The sequence below is a fragment of the Terrapene carolina genome, unplaced genomic scaffold (assembly GCF_002925995.2).
Source record: "Terrapene carolina triunguis isolate 2854851 unplaced genomic scaffold, T_m_triunguis-2.0 Scaffold62, whole genome shotgun sequence".
Taxonomy (NCBI): Eukaryota; Metazoa; Chordata; order Testudines; family Emydidae; genus Terrapene; species Terrapene triunguis.
In genome coordinates, this window is record NW_020664413.1 from 25,607,129 (window position 1) to 25,631,236 (window position 24,108).

General features: G+C 38.8%; 1 protein-coding gene across 24 annotated transcripts in view; it reads right to left on the reverse strand.

The window, feature by feature from the left end:
* Positions 1 to 24,108, reverse strand: part of NEB (nebulin) — a 201,930-nt gene that overhangs the window by 83,603 nt on the left and 94,219 nt on the right. For 21 of the 24 annotated variants that reach the window (XM_029910553.1, XM_029910550.1, XM_029910555.1 and 18 more), the window contains 22 exons: positions 23,170 to 23,373; positions 22,473 to 22,577; positions 20,739 to 20,846; positions 19,847 to 20,158; positions 18,553 to 18,756; positions 17,777 to 17,881; positions 17,017 to 17,124; positions 15,723 to 16,034; positions 14,455 to 14,658; positions 12,610 to 12,714; positions 12,333 to 12,440; positions 11,368 to 11,679; positions 9,520 to 9,723; positions 9,213 to 9,317; positions 7,777 to 7,884; positions 6,724 to 7,035; positions 5,827 to 6,030; positions 4,738 to 4,842; positions 3,921 to 4,028; positions 2,878 to 3,189; positions 1,775 to 1,978; positions 1,360 to 1,464 (listed from right to left, as the gene is read on the reverse strand). In XM_029910553.1, the coding sequence (XP_029766413.1) occupies positions 1,360 to 1,464; positions 1,775 to 1,978; positions 2,878 to 3,189; positions 3,921 to 4,028; positions 4,738 to 4,842; positions 5,827 to 6,030; positions 6,724 to 7,035; positions 7,777 to 7,884; positions 9,213 to 9,317; positions 9,520 to 9,723; positions 11,368 to 11,679; positions 12,333 to 12,440; positions 12,610 to 12,714; positions 14,455 to 14,658; positions 15,723 to 16,034; positions 17,017 to 17,124; positions 17,777 to 17,881; positions 18,553 to 18,756; positions 19,847 to 20,158; positions 20,739 to 20,846; positions 22,473 to 22,577; positions 23,170 to 23,373 (3,954 nt within the window). The remainder of the gene's footprint in view (positions 1 to 1,359; positions 1,465 to 1,774; positions 1,979 to 2,877; positions 3,190 to 3,920; positions 4,029 to 4,737; positions 4,843 to 5,826; positions 6,031 to 6,723; positions 7,036 to 7,776; positions 7,885 to 9,212; positions 9,318 to 9,519; positions 9,724 to 11,367; positions 11,680 to 12,332; positions 12,441 to 12,609; positions 12,715 to 14,454; positions 14,659 to 15,722; positions 16,035 to 17,016; positions 17,125 to 17,776; positions 17,882 to 18,552; positions 18,757 to 19,846; positions 20,159 to 20,738; positions 20,847 to 22,472; positions 22,578 to 23,169; positions 23,374 to 24,108) is intronic. The other 3 variants (XM_029910551.1, XM_029910552.1, XM_029910554.1) reach the window with 3 other exon arrangements.

Below are 24,108 nucleotides of genomic sequence, written 5' to 3' on the forward strand. Positions count from 1 at the left end.
TGATCCTTACAGTTTTGTGGGTTACAAAAACTATTCCTACCCCTTTAACTGATAATTACTGCACACGTCATGATTAATTATATAGATTCCAAACCGGTACTCTGATCCACAGAGTCCTGTGCCCATCTGCAGCCCCACTGACTTCAGTGTGACTCTATAGGTAGAAGAATTCCCCCACACTTAGCATATTGCAGGAATGCGGCCATAGATGCAGCATATCAGATCCATTCCCGCTGTGGGCCTGGGTCAAAGCCTACTGAAGTAATGAAAGATTCTCATTTTCTTCAATGGTCTCTGGATTATGACTTGTATTAGTCTCTCAGAGAAGTCACCAATCAATAAGCTCATTAGAAGTTTTGCTGTATTTATAGACTCACAGATTTTAAGGCCAGAAGGGGCCATCATGATCATCTAGTCTGACCTCCTGCAAGTTGCAGGCCACAGAATGTCACCCACCCACTCCTGCAGTAGGCCCATAACCTCTGACACTTCTGCTGAAAACTTAACATTTACTATGATCTTATAAATTAATGCAATCAATATTAAAAGATTTAAAAATCACTTTGAAACAATTATTGTCATATTACCATTAAAAAAAATTAAGGAAGTTGAAAATAAAAACCATGTAAGAATAATGTTAGGTGTCCAAATGAGGCTGCAATATTCAAACTTAATTAGTATATAAGATGGAAACAAAAGCCTGAAGTGTTCTCCCATTCTTCCATAGACAGACAATTTTCTGGGCCTCCAAGCCCAAGAATGTCATTGATTTTTTCTTCATGGTAGGTGGGCCTAAAATATCTTGGTCAAACCCATAAGTTCCCCTTTGGAAGTTGTCATAAAGAGGACAATTTATGCAAGACCAATGTGCTTATCTTTATGGATAATATTTTGTTTTCCTTATCTACACATGGTGTATTAAACCAGACAAAGAAGATTATGCTGTAGATATTATACTGATAGGCTCTATTTGAAAATAATAGATGCACAGGCAACAAGTACATGTTTTAGCTCTTCGGACAGAATCCCTGCCGGAGTAAGCTGGTGAACCTCCATTGGCTTCAAAGAAAAAGGTGAGAGAGGACAGAACACCGCGGACTCCAGATTAATGAATCTGGCCCATTGTGCTTCATGAACATTGTGCTCATTAACCATGTATTATGCTTAAACAAATCATAATTCTTCATCTACATTCTAAAATACAAAACAATTCAAAAAATAAAATTAGTTTATCTATGTTTATGTCAGAACCAGGCAGTTCATAGTAAGAGTTCTAAAACAGGGCAGGCTAAAAACTACAGCTGCATATGACAATGTTCATTTCAATAACACTACGTATTTTTTACTTAAACATCTTACGTTGCTGACGTTCAGAGCATTGATTTTGGACTGCAGCATGACAGGCGTGTCAGCAGGAAGGGTGATCTGCGTCTTCTCTTTATCCCAGATTTTACGATAGAGAGGCTAATGAGAAAGTAAAGACAGTATTATTCAATTACAGTGTGAAAGATGCTGGACTCTATTATTTTCAAATTAATTGATCTCATGGTTTAAGCTAGAATATATGTTACTGTTCTCTTCTGATGTGTTTTTAACACAACAGAAAGATCCACAAAAATACATGCATCCGAAGAAGTGGGCATTCACCCACGAAAGCTTATGCTCCAATACATCTGTTAGTCTTAAAGGTGCCAACAGATTTTAAAAATCTGTTGCTTTTTAAAAATATCAGTGTGAATATAGAAAATATATGGTTATATAAGGGCCATCTTACCTCACTGATCTGCAGAGCATTGATTTTAGCCAAGACAACTGGTGGGGGGTCAACTACGCTGGTAAACTTCAATTCGTCTGGCCGCTGCCGGTATAATCTGTCATTCACGAGTTCCTGGGCTTTCTTCACTCTAGTCACATCCACACAGCCTTGGGTCAACCAGCCAGTGCCACGCAGCCATTCCAGGTCTGACTTGTACACATTCTACAAACAAAATTGTTCTGTTAGTTATATAGGGCAAGAATGGGAGTTTATTGTCAGTGCCTAGCAAGGTAGTGTACTGCACTGCTCCAAGAGCAGATCAAACAGAGAGCTGTAACTCTCATGGTCACAATTTCCTCTTGGATTCCCCCTTACTTTAGGGAAGACCTAATCTGCTACCTGTATAAACTGACACAGATACTCTGGCCAGTGAATCTGGGGGAAGAATGGAATTAAGGCTCCACCTAGTCCTTGTCCCTGCCTGCCCACTAAATTAGAAAAGAGGTAGTGATCCGAAGCAGGCTGCTTTCTCCCTCCCTCCCTCTACCATGCTGTGACCAGTGATGGAGATCGTCCTCACAGGGAAATAAGAGAGCATAGGACAAGCCACATTCTTGCCCAAAATAAATATTTTCTCTTGTACAGCCATACAAGAGAAAGTCAGACAAGTAGAAAAATTAATTGTATTTGTACTCTCGTAGTTTAAACTAAATGAATTATATCACCAGTTTTTATTTCTGCTACATAATTACCCTGCAGAGAACAGCACAACAAAAACAGTTGTTTTGGTCTTAAATCCACCACATAATGTTCAGTGATGCTTTTTATGTGGCACCTTCCTTTAAAGGCTCCTTGCCCTAAATGAATGCCTCTGGCACACCCTGCTTTGCAAAAGATAAAAAGCATCCAAGTGAACCAGAAAGTGCCAGAAAATGTCAGACAGAAGAAAGGGAAACGTTTTTTTAAATGTAAGTAAAAATATTCCTATGGTAAATGCCTGGTAAATCATTCATCACATATTTCTATCTTTAAAGGTTAAAATCTAGTGTGAGTTTGGGTATCCTCTTTCTAGACAAAATGTAGTTCTTGGGAATTATTATGTACTATATTGATATACTCACATCACTCTGCAACTCATAGGCCTTCTTAGCTTGGATCACATCATTCTGGTCTGGCAGACATGTCCACTGGTGCAGGTAATTGCGGTACTCAACATCACTGACCAGTGTCTGACATTTCTTGGCCTGCACGATTCCCAGCATATCCACTGGGCTACTGTATTTGGTCTTTGATTTCTCAAAATATTTCTTGTACTCTCTGTCACTCTGGATCTTGGCCGCATGAATGGACCACACCAACTTGGGATCGTCCTGAAGGCTTTGGAATCCCACATAGTGGCCTAATTGCTGGCGGTAACCTGTTTTGTATTTGTACTAATCATGTATTTGTAAAAAACAGAAATCAAAGAAATAAAAACAAATGAGCGTTTTCATCAGGCATCTAAATATGTATAAATGTTTCTGCAACTGCAGTTTAAAGTGTCTATGTTTTGTTTCAGTTGTTAAAATGTAAGTAAACTAAAAGGATTGTTTCTTTACAAGGCCTCTCGTTAAAGACCAGATCCTGCTTCCATTGAAGTCAATGGGAATCTTTCAGCTGACTTCAGCAGAAGTTGGATCAGGTCCTAATTGCTGTAAGCTAGCTCTACATGTGTTTTATGGAAAGAAGCACGTATTAAAAATATTTTTCCACCATTTTTCTGATCCAAAAGTTTCAGAGGGTTGGAGAAGCACCCAAAACTTCTGATGCATTTCAGGACTTTACACCTGAGCCTCTGCAAAACAGAGGAGAAATATTTAGTTACCTGAACTATTTCCAAAATAATTCAACTCTCACTTTTACATAATCACTGGTGGTTTATGATCTACTTAAATTAACCGTACTTAGTGTGAAACTGCTATGATTTGACATTTTAAAAATCCTTATAAGAAGCAACTAAGATTATAAATAATATAAAATATATTACTCATTGTTAGAAACCTATGCATAGTTTTAAAACAAAATTTTTTGAATTGGCTATTGATATAAATACATTTGTAGTGTTTTTAATAAGAACACTACATTAGCTTTACCCAATATAAATAAATAAGATGTCAGCCTGTACCTCACTAGCAATGTCTCTAGAAGCCTTGGCATGTGTTATTTCAATGGCATCAGCTCTTAAGTCATAACCTTTTTCCTTGGCTTCTTCCCAACTTAGTTGATACAGTTTCTGTGGATGAAGTGAATATGTTAACATGCACATAGACAAATAATGTAAAAATTCATAGTAATCAATGTAAATATTTAGACAGTAATCAATATAAATTTAGTTCAAATTACTCAAAATGGAATATAAAAGTTGTATACATTATCATAATCAGTGTAGTTTTTAAATTTAAAAAATCTCCTTTAAAATCCAATCTGTTCCTCTATGTGGATCACTTTCACAGCTGCCTGTGAGGGAGCATGTGTTATGGTTACCAAAGGTTTGCTTGTGCTAAAATACATTTACTAAGACACACTTGGCCCTAAGTGAAAAGAAATAATCTATCCAAAGACTAAATCATTGAGACTAAGGCTTATAAATCAAGCCCAAAACTGAGTTCTTTAATCACTGATGTTTCCCTTTTATATGGTAGGAAGTTACCGTCTTCCCAAAAGTTCATTTGGGTACAATGGCCCCGGTTTATTCATCAACATAACATGAACTATCTCTCACAAGTTAATTCATTTGGAATTTAGATATTTACTCTACCTATTTATATGGTTTATAATGGAGCAGGTTTTGAGTTTTGAATAGGATAGAGAATTACATTAGAACATATATGTCAGACCCTGGCTTGAGTTATGACTGAATGGACATTATCTTGCTTTGCAATGTGGAATTTGATATGTATTTTTGGAGAAATGCATTTATGATTTTTACTTTAATATCTTACCTTACTGGTGTTCAGAGCATTGATTCTGGACTGCAACATCTCAGGGGTATCAGAAGGAAGGGTAAACTGGGTCTTCTCTTTATCCCAAACCTCCCGATATAAAGCCTAAGGACAAAGCAGTCACAGAGATATTTAGTACATTGTTGAGAAACTTATCTTCACCATTTCTGATATATATCTGATCTCATCTTGGACATTTGGTCCAGCTCCCATTGAATCCAATGGCAAAACTCCCACTGATCCAATGTAAACAGGACTAGGCTACTTTTTACTGAAATTGAACTAAGATATCGGGTCTAACTTAATCCTTTTTTGGATTCTGAATAATCTCCTTTTGGTTAATTCATTTTCCGCAAAAAATGTTCCTCTTTAAAATTTTCCCTCATTCTCCAATTCACACTTGTTTGGGAAGTAGATTCATCCATTCTTTGGCATAGCTGTACTGTGAAGGACAAGACTAGCTATTCAGTTTTAAACTATATGTATTATGTATTGGGTTTGATAGGTTGCTTTTGGCAAGATCCTCTTCTAATTGAGGTGTTTGCTTTATTTAATGTGTTTTGTTGCACTGTTCACAAGGGGAAGCACTGAAGTTATTTTAAAAATTCATTTTATACATATATACACTATTTTATATTACTTATAAATACAACACTTTAAAGTGGAGAGCCAGTTTTATGCAATAGAGAAACCATAAACTGCTCAATCTTCCTTTTTGAAGGTTTATTCCAATTCATCCATATTAATAGAAGGACTCTCCTTGACTTCAGTGAGAGAGATATTTGACTCTAAATGCACGGGGAGATAGTCAGAACTATGGTCTGGAACTGGTAGATTGTTTTAATAATTGTTTGATTATTTGTCTGAAATAAATACTGTGCAATGATTTGCATTCCTTATCAGTGACAGGGTTTCACATTACCCTGTTTATTCCTTGATTAATAGTTACTGGGGAACGCCTCCTTCTAAAACCCTGAGAGTCCCTGGCAGCTCGAATTCTATATAAAACATACTGTTTCCTCTTTATTTTAAATAATAAAACACAATATGCACAGGGACACTCAAGCACAAATGTAACACATTTCTTACGCCACTCTGATTCAGAGCATTAGTCTTCGCCAGCACAATCTCTGGTGTGTCAACAATACTGGTGAATTTCAATTCATCCGGTCGCGTTCGATACAATCTGTTATTCAGGAGCTCTTGGGCTTTCTTCACTCTATCCACGTCTATTGAGCCATCTGGCATCCAGCCAATGCCACGCAGCCATTCCAGGTCTGACTTGTACACATTCTACAAACAAATATAATTGCATTATTAATTATATATGGCTAGCATGTGAGTTTATTCTCAGTGCATTGCAAGGAGCTACTTTGCCCCGCCCAAAGAGCAAACCACAAAGGGAACTGACTGTCACACAGCCAAGCCAGAATTGCAATCAAGTAACCCTGACTCTTAGTCTCTTGAAAACACTCCCTGCTTTCTTACAAAATGTACTTCATAAACATTCCAAAAGTGGAAACAGATAAACTGAACTACTAACGGATGCTGCATCAGCATCATGATCCCTCTGTAGTGAAGAGTTCATCAATGACACATAATTGCTAAGGCACAAAGGAAATGCTTCAAAGAAAGCATACAAATCCTTGTCAGCCTTCACACCACATTCCCCCACATATAGGCACAAACTCAGTAGAAATTTACTAATACATAAAAAGCACAACAGCATTATCAAGGCAACTGTTCAAGTATGTTAAAAGTAGCCACAAATAAGCACTATGGGAATTCACAGCAAAGACCCACATTTGGAAAAAAAACTGAATACAATCACTGAAGAACTAGTGAAGGAAGGAGAAACTGCAGAAAGCGTTGGGGTGGGCAAATCCCCTGTGGTTATCATCATGTCAACTTGATGTGCCAACAGAGCCTTATAATAACTGTTGAGATAATGTGGAATCCCCCACTTGTGTATACACTCCTACTTACATCACTTTGTAGCTCATAGGCCTTCCTTGCCTGGATCACATCATTCTGGTCTGGCAGACATGTCCACTGGTGCAAATACTGACGGTAGTCAACATCACTCACAAATGATTGGCATTGCTTGGCTGCTTGGACAGACACCATATCAACTGGTATAGTGACCATGGCCTTTGAACTGTGATAAGCCTTCCTGTACTCTCTGTCATTCTGCATCTTCATTACATGTGCAGCCCATGCCAATTTGGGATCTTCCTTTGCATTTCGGCATCCAATATAGTGGCCTTTCTGTTTCTCGTGGGTTTCCTTGTATTTGTACTAATAAACATAGAAAGAAAACAATAGCAGAAATAGTCATAAATTGCCAGTCTACATGTTCTAAAGCAACTAGTGTTTATGAGTGCCCAGCTTGGGAACACAAAGGATTTTAAAGGGTACTAGATCAGCACTTCTGAAATTCAGGTCCACTGTCCAGTGTCTCATGTTGGACCCCCAAAAACTGATTCTCCAAATTACCAATAACTCTGGAAAATGTGGCCCATCTATCTTAAAAGTTTAAAACCATGATAAAAAGAAAAATACTTCAGAATTCCCTCACTAGTTACAATACATAGTTATTCCAATTGCTTGGTAAGTTATATAAGCCCTGGTACCTTTTAGATTTTAACAGATAATACCCTTGAATTATGTATTGGAAGCAGCAGAAATATAGTCTGTGCTTCAATTACTGCAAATGTTTGGTTGCTAAAAGTTTGCAGTATATTACAAAATAGCTTTCTGAACCTCTACTGAAACTACTTTGATACAACAAATACAAAATACAATGTTCTGTTATCATTAATATTTTACCAGTAGCAAACTTTAAGTTCTATTAGAAAGAGAAGGTCAAGACAGGATTTAAAATAATGCAAATATACAAGACAGCATGCTGTTCATATATGAGTACACAACAGCTTTGAATTGAGCTTAGCTAGCTACACAATTGTCTGCTGTGTTTGATACGAGGATGAATGGGCATGGCCTTTCATAGAAATGAAAGGGAGGGAACAGAGATTGTACCTCACTAGCAATGTCTCTGGAAGCTCTGGCATGTTTGATAGAAATGGCATCGGCTCTTAAGTCATAGTCTTTCATCTTGGCATCTTCCCAGGCTTGCTGATAATGTTTCTGTAATCAAAATCAAAGACACAATTTTAGAATTTATTTTTCTCATAAATCATATTTTCCCTAGATTTATAGCATTGATGTTTTAATTTGATCCTTACAGTTTTGTGGGTTACAAAAATTATTCCTACCCCTTTAACTGATAATTATTGTACAAGTCATGATTAATTATATAGGTCCCACACCTGTACTCTGATCCACAGAGTCCTGTGCCCATCTGCAGCCCCATTGACTTCAGTGAGACTGTATGGGCAGAAGGATTCCCCAATATGGGATTCCTGTAGCATATCAGATCCATTCACACTGTGGGCCTGATCCAAAGCCTACTGAAATAATAAAATATTCTTATTTTCTTTAATGGTCTTTGGATTATGCCTTGTATTAGTCTCACAGAGAAGTCACTGGTATTAGAAGTCTTGCTGTATTTTTAATGGAAGCATCTCACACTCTTCCACTGAAACTGTTAAGGTTCAAGATGATCTTCTAAATTAATGCTATCAACATTAAAAGATTTTAAAATTACTTCGAAACAATGATCATGCAGCCATTAAAAAAACAAATCAAGGAAGTTCAAAATAGAAACCATGTAAGAATAATGCTAGGTGTCCAAATGAAGCTAAAAGAAGCAAGACTATTCAGGGGAACTTAATTGATACATAAGATGGAAGCCAGTGCTTGATGTGCTTTCATTCATCCAAAGCTAGCCAGTTTTTGTGGGCCACCCATCCCAAGAACATCACTGATATTTGCTGCATGGTATTTTGGCCTATAATATTTTTCAAACCCCAAACTTCCCAAAGGAAGTTGTTATAAAGAGGACAATTCAGGCAAGGGTATATATTAAACTTTAAAATGCCACTGTTTCATTACTTTATTTTCTTATCAACACATTATATGTTTAACTAGACAGTCAATATGGTGATCTAGATGCTATGGTGACAGGCTCTATTTATGGATAACAAAAAGACAGACAACAAGTCCGTGGTTTAGATCTTGGGTCAGAATCACTGCTGGCATAAGTGGGTGACACTCTATTGGCTTCAAAGAACAAAGAGAGAGAGGAATGCCACTGACTCCAGATTAATTAATCTGGCCCATTGTGCTTCATGAACATTGGACTCATTAAACCATATTATACTGCTTAAATGAATCATAATACTTCTTCACCTACATTCTAAAATATAAAACAGTACAAAAAATAAAGATAGTAAATCTGCGCTTATGTCAGAACCAGGAAGTTCAAAAGGGTTCTGAAACAGGGCAGGCTAAAAATGATGCATGTGGCAATGTTCATTTCAATAACACTACATATTTTTACTTGAAGATCTTACATTGCTCATGTTCAGAGCATTGACTTTGGATTGCAGCATCTGAGGGGTGTCAGCAGGTAGGGTGAACTGTGACTTCTCTTTATCCCAGGCTTCACGATAGAGAGGCTAATGAGAAAGTAAAGACATCATTATTCAATTAGTGTGAAAGACAATTACAGTATGTTACTTTCTAGTTAAATTGATCTCATGGTATAAACGATTATGTAAATTAGGGTTCTCATTTTATGAATTTTTAACACAAGTGAAGGATCCACAAAAATGAGAGCATGAATGCAGAAAATTTATGGTAACATAAAAGCCAGCTAACCTCACTGATCTGCTTAGAATTGATCTTAGCCAGGACAACTGGTAGTGGGTCAACAATGCTGGTGAATTTCAATGCGTCTGGCCGCTGACGGTATAATCTCTCATTCAGGAGCTCCTGGGCTTTCTTCACTCTATCCACATCCACAGAGCCATCTGGCATCCAGCCAATGCCTCGCAGCCATTCCAGGTCTGACTTGTACACATTCTACAAACAAACAAATTAATATTATAATTACAGAAAAAATTTCAGATACAAAACCTAATCTGTCCCCTATGCATCCAACAAATAGAGCAGAATTCGGATGGCATCCCCATCACCATAATTTTTCGGGCAACTGGTAAGTTTGAATAAAGTTTTGCAATTCCAATTACCACCTCAACATTCAAATATGAGTACTTTAGCCACAATTGAACTTGGGCTCCCCAAGAGAGACTGGAATTTGAAGAAGCCCAGATTCTAATATTCTAGAGTGCTCTCAACTGAAGAGAAGCATCCATAGCTTTACAAGCATTCACCATTAATCTATTTGCACATGCGATTACTAAGGCCTGGTCTACACTAAGACTTTAATTCGGATTTAGCTGCGTTAATCCGAATTAACCCTTCACCCGTCCACACTACAGAGCCAGTTAATTCGAATTAAAGGGCACTTAAAATCGATTTCTGTACTCCACCTCGACGAGCGGAGTAGCGCCTAAATCGATTTTGTTAATTCGAATTAGGGTTAGTGTGGCCGCACACCACCGAATTACTGTGGTTAAATTAATGGAGTAGTGTGGCCGCACACCACCGAATTAATGTGGTTAAAAACCGAATGTATGTGCTTAGTGTGGCCGCGCACAATCGAATTTATACAACCTGTTTCCCAAATTCGAATTATCTAAATTCGGATTAATTCCGTAGTGTAGACATACCCTAAGTGGTAAGTGTAATAATGGGAAATGTATGCACAAATTAAGCTCAAAATTACAAAAGCACATTGGCCTTAATCCTGTTAGTCTTAACATTGTGTGCAACAACAGGGAGCCTAAGCTTGTTGTGTTCCAGTGCAAGTGGGAGCAAAGTCTGTGAGTTGGAGCAAGCAAAGTTAAGCACTAGGCATAGACCTCTGCATTAAGTGGAACTGTCAAGCTACTTGTGCACCTTCCGCCTCACTCTCGAAAGCACAAGCAAAAAATGGATCAGAATATGGGTAGAGAATGGGTGTGTCAAAGGAGACATCCATTATACAATTCACTCTCAGGTCTTATTCTTCCTAATAGGACTAATTAGGCAGCTGCACACCAGTACATTTTTAATACAGAATAGGGTTTCTCCAGAGTTCTCACTCCTACAGTTACACATAAATCACTCTGCGGGTGCAGTGTTTGAAAGCAAGCCTTTTGCATGCACATTTTCACTCCTAACTTGCCTGGAAATCAAGTGGAGCAGGTCAGGAATTTTCAATCAGAATGATTTTCTGATGGAAAATGCTCTTTTCACATACTCAAAATTTCTGGGGGAAACTTTAAATTTTGCTGGAAAATGACAGTTTCTTGGGTGCCTGCCTGGAAGGCTCTGGACAATTTCACTTTTTGTATGGGGATAGAAAGTGAAATTGGCAAGAACCTACTAGGCAAGGCCAGCAAGCAGAAAAAAATGTGTTTTGATTCTCTCCAAAACGGTATTTTTCTTGAAATTCCTTCCTGTGAAAAATTTCACATTTGGCTTTTCATTCTCATTTGGAGCAAAAAAATGTTGTTTACAGGATGAGGTACATAATGGATAAATTTTACTCTCAAATGTTTGAATAGATATTTGCACACACACGCATATAAAAGACTTATTTTGCATTTGTTTTTTACTCACATCACTCTGCAACTCATAGGCCTTCTTAGCTTGGATCACATCATTCTGGTCTGGCAGACATGTCCACTGGTGCAGGTGATGGCGGTATTCAACATCACTGACCAGTTCCTGACATTTCTTGGCCTGCACAATTTCCAGCATGTCCACTGGGCTAGTGTATTGGGTCTTTGATTTCTCAAAATATTTCTTGTACTCTCTGTCACTCTGGATCTTTGCTGCATGCATAGACCACATCATCTTTGGATCATCCCGTATGGTGCGGGCTCCAATATGGTGACCTCTCTGTTTCTCATATGCTTCTTTATATTTATACTATTAAAAACAGAAACAGAGTTCAGTTATGTTTTATATATTAATGGAAAAGTGAATAATGGACCAGATCCTCAGATGCATAATTCAGTTTTGTTCTATTAATGTCAAAGCAGCTAGGCCAATTTATATCAGCTGAGTACATGGCCTACTTAACATGAGGCAAATCTGATACAAAATGAATACAAATTAGCACATAGATGTAAAGATAGCAAAATAATCATCAGTGATCAGTACTGTCTCAGTTTAATAGTAATATAGGAACAAAAATCATTTCTCATAGGCAAATATCTTGATTCAGAGGTTGAAATCCCTAATATCCCCTCACTCCCTGAATATCAGTAATACAGTATCATGTGATGTGTTAATATTTTATAATATATATTTCTAGGATGGTTTATTTAATGTCAATAATTTTAATGTTACACTCTCTTCAGTGTGAAGTTGGATATTTTTCTGCACTTATCTGTTTCCATGGTGTTTATTTTTTAAACCAGAATTTGATATACTTTTATTTTTAAATTTATTATTCTATTCCTATGTTTTGTCATTTTAAAGAATGCGTATTTTAATTATTTCACAAGTTTACTAACAATAAAATGAGAAAAACCCTTAGTATACAGTTAAAATGATAGATTAGCAGAAGAAGCACATACTTCACTAGCAATATCTCTTGATGCCTTTGCACTTCGAATTGGAATTGAATCAGCTCTTATATCATAATCCGTCATCTTGGATTCTTCCCAACCTTGTGTGTAAAGTTTCTACAGAGAGGAAAACAAAATATGTGAGATGAAAATACAGTATTATACAAATTGTTTATTATAGAGAAAATGAAACTATACATTAAAAGAGGTTCTTTAAAAGTGAAATGAATGCTTACCTAATTTCTGATTTTGTATTTGTTTGATATGTTTTTTAAAATAGTCTTACCTGGCTAACGTTAGCTGAATTGGCTTTTGCCAACAAAATCTCCGGAGTGTCTGGCATGACATGAATTGTGGTTTTGTCAGCATTCCAGGCTTCTGTGTATAAACGCTGTGGAAGGGGGGGAAACAAATTTTAAAAAGTTTTTAATGAAATGTTTAAATAAACACAGTTTTTGCAAGTGGAAGGATTTCTACTTTAAATCTACAGTGTTTTCAAAGAAAAACTAAATTGGGCTTATAGGTGAATTTACTCCCATGTGTCTTGATATCAAATAATTTTATCTGCCAGCTTTCATAGCCGAAGTATGGCTGTACAATACATTTAACATAATTAGCCTACAGCTCATCTAATGTCCATTGAACCCAATGGGAAGACTCCCATTGATTATGGTGAGCTTTGGTTCAGGTCCCTGATAAATACAACTGTGGAGCTTCTGCACACCTTGAGAAAAATACAGTAAAACTGAAAGTAACAATTAGCAAAAGTCTACAAAACCAAAGCCTTGAACCAGAACATGGCATATATATATGGCCAACTTCTGAACACATACCTACAAAACTAAGACCCACCCATTGAAAACACCCTAATAAATCAATAGGGACAGTTTGAGCAAATCTTTAATCCTCTGATACATTGTGATCTCCAACTGCAAAACCCAACTGGGTGACTTCCTCCTCCTCATTATGCCCCAATCTGCTCTACAACGTTAATTGGCTGATTCAGTATTGCTGGGAGGCTGTAGTGGGAGAAGGATTGTATCTGGGACTCTCTGGAATATATATTTTAGGGAGAAGGAGGAAGAGACAATTTGTGACGTTAGTTACCCTACCCAGGCTACTATAAATGGGAGGCAGCCTTATTCCCTAGGGAACACAAGCTCTCGCCTCTGAGCTCTCAGTTGGCATACAGGAGCTGGTGCTCCAGTCTACACCATACAGCACAATAACATACATAACAGATGTCTCACTATTCTATATAGGTTCGTATACCATGCTTATCACTGTAGTATCTGAGTGTCTCCCAGCAATGCATTCAGCAACGTGTTGCTTAGCATCGCACCTTGTCCCAGATAGGGTGTGCCCCATGTCCCTTATTTGGGGACACTACATTTGCATGTTTTGCAGCATTGTCTGAAATGGTTCTGCAATCTGCAAACAGCCTCAACCTTGCTTAGTAGGTCACTTTCCATAAAGGAGTTCTGGCATACATTGTGTTGAGAGTTTTTAAAAATAAAAAACCCTATGCAGTGCAGCCAATCTGAAACTGGTGGGGAGAAGAAGGAATAGAAATTCACCAAAAATTTTATTTCTGTTTTTAATCAACGGTTGATTTTGATGCAAATTTCTGACCAGCTCTATTAGGCAGCCAGTGCAGATAACAGAGCACTGGGGTAAAGTGCTCTAATCCCAGTGTAGAGGCCTTACACACAGTCCTAGGCACCACTTAACCCCCAGATTAAGACCATAACACATGAAGCATAAGGTGTGTAGAGTGTCACATGTGGAACCTAGGCTCTGGAGTGAACATCCTCCTCTGTGGAAAACAACACTTCATCAGTTGCAATTTCCAAATGATTTAAAGTATAGCTGCACAGAGAATGCATTAAAGAAATCCAGTCTGGAGGAGGAAAAACATAGATATCCTACATCTGAAAGAAAAGGGGCCAACCTTCTTACCAAGTGCAAAGGATCTAAAGGACTCTTGGTAACCACAGCTATCTAGCAGCAGATACTGTCTGACATTTTGCTTCTTTGGGAACACTTACCTCTTTCAACCAAAGTGCATTGCCCATTCCATGAACCAACCCTCGTAGTCAGTAACACCTGTGAATTTTTCTGAGAGACTCACCTTGTTCATTGTCTCAGCATTTTGCTTTGCCAAAACCAATTCCAGGGAATCGGGCACACTGGTAAATTTGATTTGGTCTGGGGGCTGGCGGTACTGCTTTTCACTCAGGATTTCTCCAGCTCTCTTAACCTTCTCAACATCCATGGAACCAATGGGGACCCAGCCTGTACCCTTCAGCCATTCCAGGTCTGATTTGTAAACAGCCTAAAATTTAATTAATGTTCAGTCAGTCATTTATAGGATCAAATGAATATATGGAACTGATGTATACACTACTCACTTCATGTAACATTATCTATTACTACAAAATGGTCATTTGATTCTGACACTCATTCTTCCAAGATAGATAAAATAATTATTACACAGCACAACAAATGGGAAAATGGAAGGACTTCACAGACACATTATTAGGGCACCTCTGACAGATCAAAGATCAAGAAAACAGCAAGGATTTGGTGATAAAGGATCAGTAACAGGATATGGAACATTTCACAAGCCAGTAGGGGCAGAAGAAGCCAAAGCAGGGACTACTGCACTGGGGAAGAAGGGGAAAAAATGGAGCCCAGCTGGGGCCACCCTTCTCCTGGACCCAGAACTGCACAGGGGAGACACCCCTCCATTCTGAGGGCACTAGGACCCAGATGGTGCCTACCTCAACTCCCCCTTCACTCCCCACATCAGGGAGCTACAGAGAGGAGACAGCCAGAGATTCCAGCTGGTAGGGGCTGAATCAACCAAAGCGGGGATCTTTGGACTTCTGGACATTCGGAAAACTTTCTACAGTTTTGACTAGACTTTCTCTGGCCTGTGCTGATTGGCTGTTTGCTCCAACCCTCTCCTTCCACCTCCCAGTCTCATCACCTGAGCTTCATTCCACACCTACTCCCTGTTACCATCTTCTCACCTACCTTATTCCCCTGACCACATCCCCTTCCCTTTTCTTTTGCTTTAGCTGTTCCCCTCCTAAGTAACCCCCATCCCCTCAAAAAATCATGGAATTAACATGACATTTGCTACCATCTCATTGTTTACTCTGCTTGCGTGTTCTACCCCTTCCCCTACCCTGTGTTTGTCTCGTCTGTTTAGATTGCAAGCTCTTCAGGTCAGAGACATCTGCTACTCTCTGTTGGTACAGCACCTAGCACAATGGGGCTCCACTCTTGGCTCCTAGGATCTACCATAGTAAGCATGCTAAACAGACATCTGTGTGCAGGCATGTCAGGGTAAAATTGGGCCTGTTGCATGTATTACACATATTGTGCACTCACATCACTCTGTAGCTCATAGGCCTTCTTAGCTTGGATCACATCATTCTGGTCTGGCAGACATGTCCACTGATGCAGGTAATGGCGGTAATCAACATCACTGACCAGTGTCTGACAGGTCTTGGCCTGCACGATTCCCAGCATGTCCACTGGGCTAGTGTATTTGGTCTTCCATTTCTCAAAATCTTTCTTGTACTCCCTGTCACTCTGGATCTTGGCTACATGCATAGACCACATCATCTTGGGATCATCCTGGATGTTGCGGGCTCCCACATGGTGGCCAAGCTGCTTGCGATACCCTTCTTTGTATTTGTACTAAAATAAAATATATTTATATCACTGTGACAGTTTTCAAATCAGAAACGATGTACCCAACTTAACTAGAACATGCATACCCCCATACTGGAAATCAACGCATTAGACTTTCTTTAATATGCTATTTTATTCATTTCGTTCAGAAGAAGAGAAAAATATTCTAAGGTATTCTATCTTGCTATCTCCATAAACATATTACTACTAAATTTACCTACCTTATCCCTTCAACCATCTACTTACTATCTTGTTTGTGGTCCCATATCCTTTTAATTTTTTAGGATGTACTATTTCCTTAAGAATTTTATCATACAACATCTGCTGACAATAACATCAACTGGCACCTTTATCATCTATTTAATTAGTGATGCCAAGGACATAACCAGCCTGGAGAGTGAACTACTTCTAACCCCTAACTGGTGTTGCCCTAGGTGAGCAATGAGGCACACTGGCAGAGTAGTGAAAGGGATACTTTATTGTCATTGCTTATGCCATATCTGTTCCATGGATGACTTCAGTCACATGGGCTTTCAATACAACAACTTTTCAGCAGCATTAAAGTCTTCTCATGGCAGAAAAAGGGGATTGTTTAGGACTGTTAATATTATTTATTATTTTTTCTGGGGGACTTTTGAAGCATTTAATTCTAATTTCAAAAAGTAGTAAATAGGTACTTTATATAATCTCACTATGGGCCTGATCCAACACCCATTGTACTCAATGGAAATACTTCAATGGGCATAGGACTAGGCTTTATATTATTTATTTTATCACTGCAATGTATATGTCTAAGGCATCCATCACTGTAGATCTTGATATGGTCCTTTCTTTTCAGATGTAAGAAGCATGCACTATAATTATTGGATAGCAATAGAATCTATTGTACAATTTAAAAGCATTTACATAGAAAAATTATAGAGCACAAATTCTGAACTCTTTCCCATAAGAACCATGTCCCTGTAGATATAACAAAAAGGTTACTTACTTCACTGGCAATATTTCTGGAAGCCTTGGCAGCCTGGATTGGAATGGCATCAACACGCAAGTCACAACCTCTCTTTTTCAATTCCTCCAAGGCTAATTTGTACAATTTCTATGAGAAAGGAAACCATTTATATTTTTATCTCATTAACCAGGTACTTTATACACCTCCCTTGTAGTTAAGCTTGTTACACATTTATATAACAAAACCCATTAAATCACTAGAAAAAATGATTAATGTTCAAAATGGGTAAACCTGATTTAAATACGACCCATCGCTACCTGCCCTAGGTAGTAGGAAAATGCACATTTCCAACATTTTATTGTATAAATCTGGCAGCAGTAAGGGAGTGGAAAGCAGGGATGGTGGGAATCTACCTGAAGACCAAGAAATGAGGTGAAAGGTGTTCCCAGATGCGAAGTTTTGCACTGTTGCAAATTCACATTATTTCCTGAAAAACTTTTTTTCACAAGGACACTGGCAAAATGAAAGAGGGGAGTTTCCCGGTGTGCTATTTATATGTCAAGGGTTTACCACAGGATAAGTTCCTAGTTTAATGCTGATAGTACTTTTGAAAATCAGAAGTCAGACACCAAGAAGATAATGTAAATTATAGCAGAAATCTGTCTCAACTAACATTGCTGGCCACATGTGGGACTACACAGATGAGCAGCATTACCATATTCATTGAAAAGCCAGAGATAACAAAACTGTACTGTCCAGAGCTCATTTTTCATCCTCTCAGCTTTTTACTTTTACCCACCTCACTGTAGTTTATTTGGTTGAGTTTTGCTAGCATGATTTCTGGAGTGTCAGGCATGACGTGAATTGTAGTTTTGTCTTTGTCCCATGCTTCGGTGTATAAGCGCTAAGAAGGAAGACAGGAAGAGACTATTGTTATTATTTCTGAATAGAAATGAAAGGTAATTCAGTAATAACCTACAGTAACTATCTATCAAATCTTGCCATTGTTACTCAGGCAAAACTCCTATTATAAGCAAAGGGAATATATCTGAGGAGAGCGGCGCATAGTTGGCTCCAAATTTAGAAATTGATTACATCAGTTTACAATAATAAAAAGGCTGAAGCAAACCTAAGATGTCTGATGAGCTATTGCAGCTGACTACACACACATGCCCAAGAAAAAGTGCACGGTGATAATCCGATTAATCTTAGTAACTTGATTCTTGCTTTACATGTCCCCATTTGTACTTAATAAGATAGGTCCTACGTATTGCTTTGCAAACATACTGTTTTATCTCAGGACATCAACATTACTTTGAATCACGTAGGGGTCGGCAACGCGTCCGTACAGGGATACAAGTGTCCACGGTAAAAATTTTGAGGTCGGTGGTAATTTTTCGAGAAACGTTGAATGACTGAATGACATAACCCCCCAATGTCCGTCACTATGTACGATAATTTTGTCAAGTGTCCATCGCGCAACGAAGTGGTGCTGACCCCTAGGTATTCCTAATTTTCTGTCTTTAATCATGAGTAGCACAGCACTGATGTGTTACTTATCAAATCATTACTCACCTTATTCATTGTCTCTGCATTATTCTTAGCCAAGACCATTTCTAGAGAATCTGTCACACTAGTAAATTTGAATGTGTCAGGAGGCTGACGGTATATTTTATCACTTAAGATCTCTCCAGCTTTCTTGGCTTTTTCAACATCCAGGGAACCAATTGGAACCCAACCAATGCCTCTCAGCCACTGGAGATCTGACTTGTAGTAATTCTGTTAACAAAATAAATACAAAAGAAATTCCTTAGTTCACTTTTCCAGATTATCATCCCAGTACATTTTATCTAAATTTTATGACTACTGAACAACTAGCTAGCTGTGAGTAAAACATGCAGCATATGAAAAGGGAAAACAAAATAAAAGCTATAATATAGTAAAACCTGGATTTGGGCTAGAATTCAGGGGTGAAATATTGGTCCATTGAAGTAAATGGCAAAACTACCATTTCATCCATAGAATGCATCATTGAAAAGCAATACCATAAAGAAGAGCCATATTTAGAACTCATCTCAAGTCTTTCTTTCTCAGGTTGACCTCCGAGACCCAAACAATGCTATCCAGCTACTCTAGTTATGTTTGATTTTTATCAATATGCTTTTTGCAGAGCTGTGCTTTCATTTTTTTACATACACCCCTCCTGGTCCCTACTCTCCACTCCAGCTACATTCCAGAATATTCTCTTTGTCTCCAGACTTTGTACCTTCCTCAATGCCACCCTTGCACAACCTGCCATTTACTACGTGTCATGCATATTTCTTTGACTCAGGCTCCTCTCCAGTTACAACATGGTTATTCTGACATTGCTTCTTGTGGTTCACAATTTTAGCCCTAGTGATAGTACTGAAATGCACGAAGCTTGGCAATTTTGCTTTGCAAGAATCTGTATGAACATTTCCTTTGATATATTGATCCAAATAGGTGCATTCTTTACCCGTTCCTCATTTCACTTCAAGGTCCAGGTTTGAATAAAACCAAAATCTCAAAGTAGTGAATCTTAGTTAAAAATCACTGCATTTCACCTGGATTAAAACCATGAGTAATTAAGAATTTCTCATAATTTCAATAATAAATCATAAATGGGGACAAATGTGCTTAAACTGGTCTTAAATTTGAACTAATTAAGGAGTCTTTTAATGGATTTAATCTAAGTTTCCATTTGTAACAAAACCTGTTACAATACTAGAATTGGTGTTTTATTGAGAACACTTGGCTCTGCTGTTATCAGTATGTGAAATCATTTTTCATCTAAGGTACAGTATCAAATACAGTCATCTTCTGGAACTGAAACAGAAAAAGTACTTACATCACTCTGTAGATCATAGGCCTTTCTAGCATGGATGACATCATTCTGATCTGGCAGACATGTCCACTGGTGAAGAGGATGTCTATAATCAATGTCACTGACCAGTTCCTGACATTTCTTTGCCAGCACAATCCCCAGCATATCCACTGGACTATTATACTTGGTCTTCCATTTCTCAAAATCTTTCTTATACTCCCTGTCACTCTGGATTTTGGCAACATGCATAGACCATACCATCTTGGGATCATCCTGTATGTTGCGGGCTCCTATGTGGTGGCCAAGCTGTTTGCGATACCCTTCCTTGTATTTGTACTGAAGGAAAAAGCAAAATATAATGTTCCGTTAATTAATAATGTTGTGACTATTAATTTTAAATAGTTCTAACAAGAAACTCTCCAAAAATTATTTATAAACTATAGCTATCATGATGCTTTCAAGGTATTTTATCAAAGTGGTGTCATGGGTTTGCATTCTAGGCAACTGGATTGTGAATTAGAACTTTAAATGGGATAGACATTCTGGGATATAAAGAATTATTAAAACTTACTTTTTGTAATGTTAAAGAGAAATAATTGTGATATGCATGAACTATGGTTTTTTTTAACAATTAAAGATTTAATTAATGAAATAGGTCTTTTTTTTGCCTAAAATTATGTACTACAACAGACTTTTATTTATGCCATGCATGTGAAGTTGAATCTCTTAGTATTTTCATTTGTAATTATTTTTATTTTACAGTTTAAATGTTTAAATATATGCACTACAGCTTTACAACATGTAAACCACATCTTCATTGTTTAATCAAACCTCCTATTGCAGAATTTACATATGGAATTTACAGAATGCAAAGGTCCCATGTAAGTATGTAGAGAAATAAAGAGCAGTTTCTTACATCACTGGCAATATCTCTGGATGCTTTGGCAGTCTTGATGGGAATAGCATCAATTCGCAAGTCATAGCCTCTCTTCTTTGCCTCTTCCATGGCTAGTTTATATAGACTCTATGAAAAGAACTAAACAGAGTTAAATTCTCATAGCTGGACTATGCATGTTGCCTTCTCTGCAAAACAGTTAGCTCAGAAAGACAACAACAAGAAGAATTATCATACGATCTATTCAGATCTAACAATCTAATTTTCTTAACTGAAAGAGCCAGATCATCATTGGGTGTAAATTTAGATCAGCTGAGGATCTGGGCCAAAGAATCTAGCTAATGGTTGTACTATTTGTCTATCTTCTTCTTTAACTGATGTAGAATAAAATACAATTTTACAGACCACATTTGTAGTGACAACTTCTCCACTGTAAATGGACCAAATCTTACTTTCCAAAGCAACCGCCTATTGATGCTTATATATTTGCCCCTTACTTACACTGATCAGAAGGACTTTAGCTCTTAAGAATCAAGTTAGAAATCATTTGTTTGATGTTTTCAAAGACAGGATGAATTTCACAACTTTTTACCTTTAACAGGAGGAACCTCAGCAATTCACGGGAGAACCATTTTTGGACCCTTAGCTCATACTGATGATCACTTAACAAGAGATTCATCTCTTTGAAGTCAGTGGGACATGCTAGAGGGGGCTGCAGCAGGCCAGTGCACCTGTGCAGCCTGGCAGCCAATAAGAGAAGGGCTTACTGGGAGCCAATCAGGGCCCAGATTGGAGACAGCCAATCAGGGCCAGGCTCAGCCCTATAAAAAGGCTGCTCTGAGAGAGGAGAGGCAGTCTGTCCCAGACCTTCAGGGAGGAAGGTCTGTCTCCTGAGCAGGAGACCAGCAGCCAGGACAGCGCAGCGCAGCGCAGTGCTGGGCAGGCTCAGGGAAGCAGAGTGGAGCTTCAGACTGATACCTGCCAGACTGCCGGCCCTGAGTAGAAGGGCCTAGAGGGTGCAATGGGGTCAGAAGGGAAGTGACCCAGGGAAGGCTGAAGGCAAGGGGAGAGAAGGAGGGCCGAGAGGCTGCCGTTAGAGGGTCCCTGGGTCGGGCCCCAGAGTAGTGGGTGGGCCTGGGTCCCCCCCCTTTCCCCCTTGTGCTGCACCGGGCTGTGGAGCAGTGGCCGAGTCAGGCTGCAACCTGCCCCCTGACGTAAGAGGGGCTAGACTTGGAGGTTGTGGCAGGCCGCTAAGGTCAGTGCAAAGACTCCTGTTAACCCCCCCCCCCCCGGAAGGGGGTGTGGATGGACTAAGGGGCACTGCCTGAGGGCAGTGGTCCGGAAGAGGACGCCGCAAGCCGGAGAATGACATGGGTCCACACGCCAACCAAGGGCGAGACAACGGACGGGACACCACCAGGAGGGGGCGCTCCACTGGACAGAGCTAATTCCCGAGACAACCAGCAGGAGGCAGCAGGGGGTGAGTCCCAACCCCGTCACAGGGACTCTTCTCAAAAAAGTGTTCACCAACATGAATAAAGGTTCCACAATCAAGCCCGAAGACTACTATACTGGAATATGGAAAACATTTTGATGTTGACTTTTTGGCAGGTCAATGTTATGGGATAAGTCAGGAAACTTAGTGTAAATATTTATTTCAAGTTTGTTAAAATATATTTTGGCCAAGCCAATGACACAGCAGGTTTCCACTTAGATTGTTATTACACTCATGACACAAACTGTGCTTTTGCTCACCTGACTGTAGTTGAGCTTGTTCTGTCTTGCCAACGTAATCTCTGGTGTGTCAGGCATCATGTGGATTTGAGACTTGTCTTTATCCCAGGCTTCAGTGTATAAATGCTGCAAATGAAATAACAAACCAAAAGCAATAAACAATATAATGATCAACATATGAAGCCCTCATAAAACATAATAAAATATTTTAATAACATTACTTCAAGTAACACCTACAAATCATATAATATCTATATTCACACTAATCTCTTTCCAGGTCAAGATTCTGAAAGAGCTTCAATTTCAAAAACATGTGCTTATGTTGCAAGATTTCCATTGGAAAATACTCCTGCCCTTGCTTATTTTGCACTCCCTCTGTGCATAGGGACTAATAAAAACCTCAGTAAAGTCAATTGAAAGACTCACATTGACATTAATGAGCTTTGAATCAGGTCCACAAAGTGTAGGCAAGCATTGAGGCCCTGAATACTACGACAAATTATTTTAATGTATGGACATTTTCAGAGATAACTAGTTCCCAGCTATTTTACAAATTGCTACAATATGTGTCTGGAACTATAGATAATTGATCACTATAGCCTGGGTCTAATACATATTTGGTAATGTAATTTGGGTCTAATACATATAATTACAAATGTAATTTGTAATCTTTAACAGTTTGCAGCACTAGTACCTTTCTCAGAAGGCTAGGACTCACCTTATTCATTGTTTCTGCATTATGCTTGGCCAAGACCATTTCTAACGAATCCGTTACACTAGTAAATTTTAATTTGTCTGGTGGCTGACGATAAATATTGTCACTAAGGATCTCTCCAGCCTTCTTCGCTTTTTCAACATCCAGGGAACCAATTGGGACCCAACCGATGCCTCTCAACCATTGAAGATCTGACTTGTAGCAATTCTATTAACAGTAAATACAGAGGTAACTATTTAGTTAACATACCCAGTTAAACATCCCAGTACATCTCATGCAGGGACTGTGCAAGCCCTGTGCACTGAAACAAACCCCTCCTCCCTCTCTGCACTGGCTCTTAGCCAGCCAGCTACAATCTTTCCCCTCAGTTTAGACGTATATTGCCTCCCCATCTTTCTCAGGTATCCTCCATCCTACCACCTGTCAGGAAAAGCCTGAGAGAAAATATGGGCTTTTCAGTATGCACTGAGGGTCAACAGTCTTGGATCAATAAGGCCATGAGTTCCAGAGCTGAGGGACTTCCAGTCAGAACACCCTCACTCAGACATCCAAATTTACAGTGGTGAGCTCGGGAGCCTTAGCTGAGCTGGAAGGATGAAACCTTCCCACAAGTTTCATCAAGAAGCCACTCCATAGACACTACTGTGGACATGGCTCACTTTGATTCCCCCCTCAAGTGGGTTTAAGATCCAATCAATCGGCATGACTCATACACCCACTGACCGTGACCCTGACTTTATTCAGCCAAAGAGAAAATAATCATGGAACAGCACTTTGTGATGGGGACCAGGTGTGGCGTTCCCTTTCAGAGCTTCTTTTTAGCCTGTCTCACTGGCACAATAGAACTACTGAACCACCATTCCAGAGGTTTCAGATCCTCTGCACCCACCAAAAGGGAAAGATATTATGCTGAAAGCATCATGTACTATGCATCTGTGATCA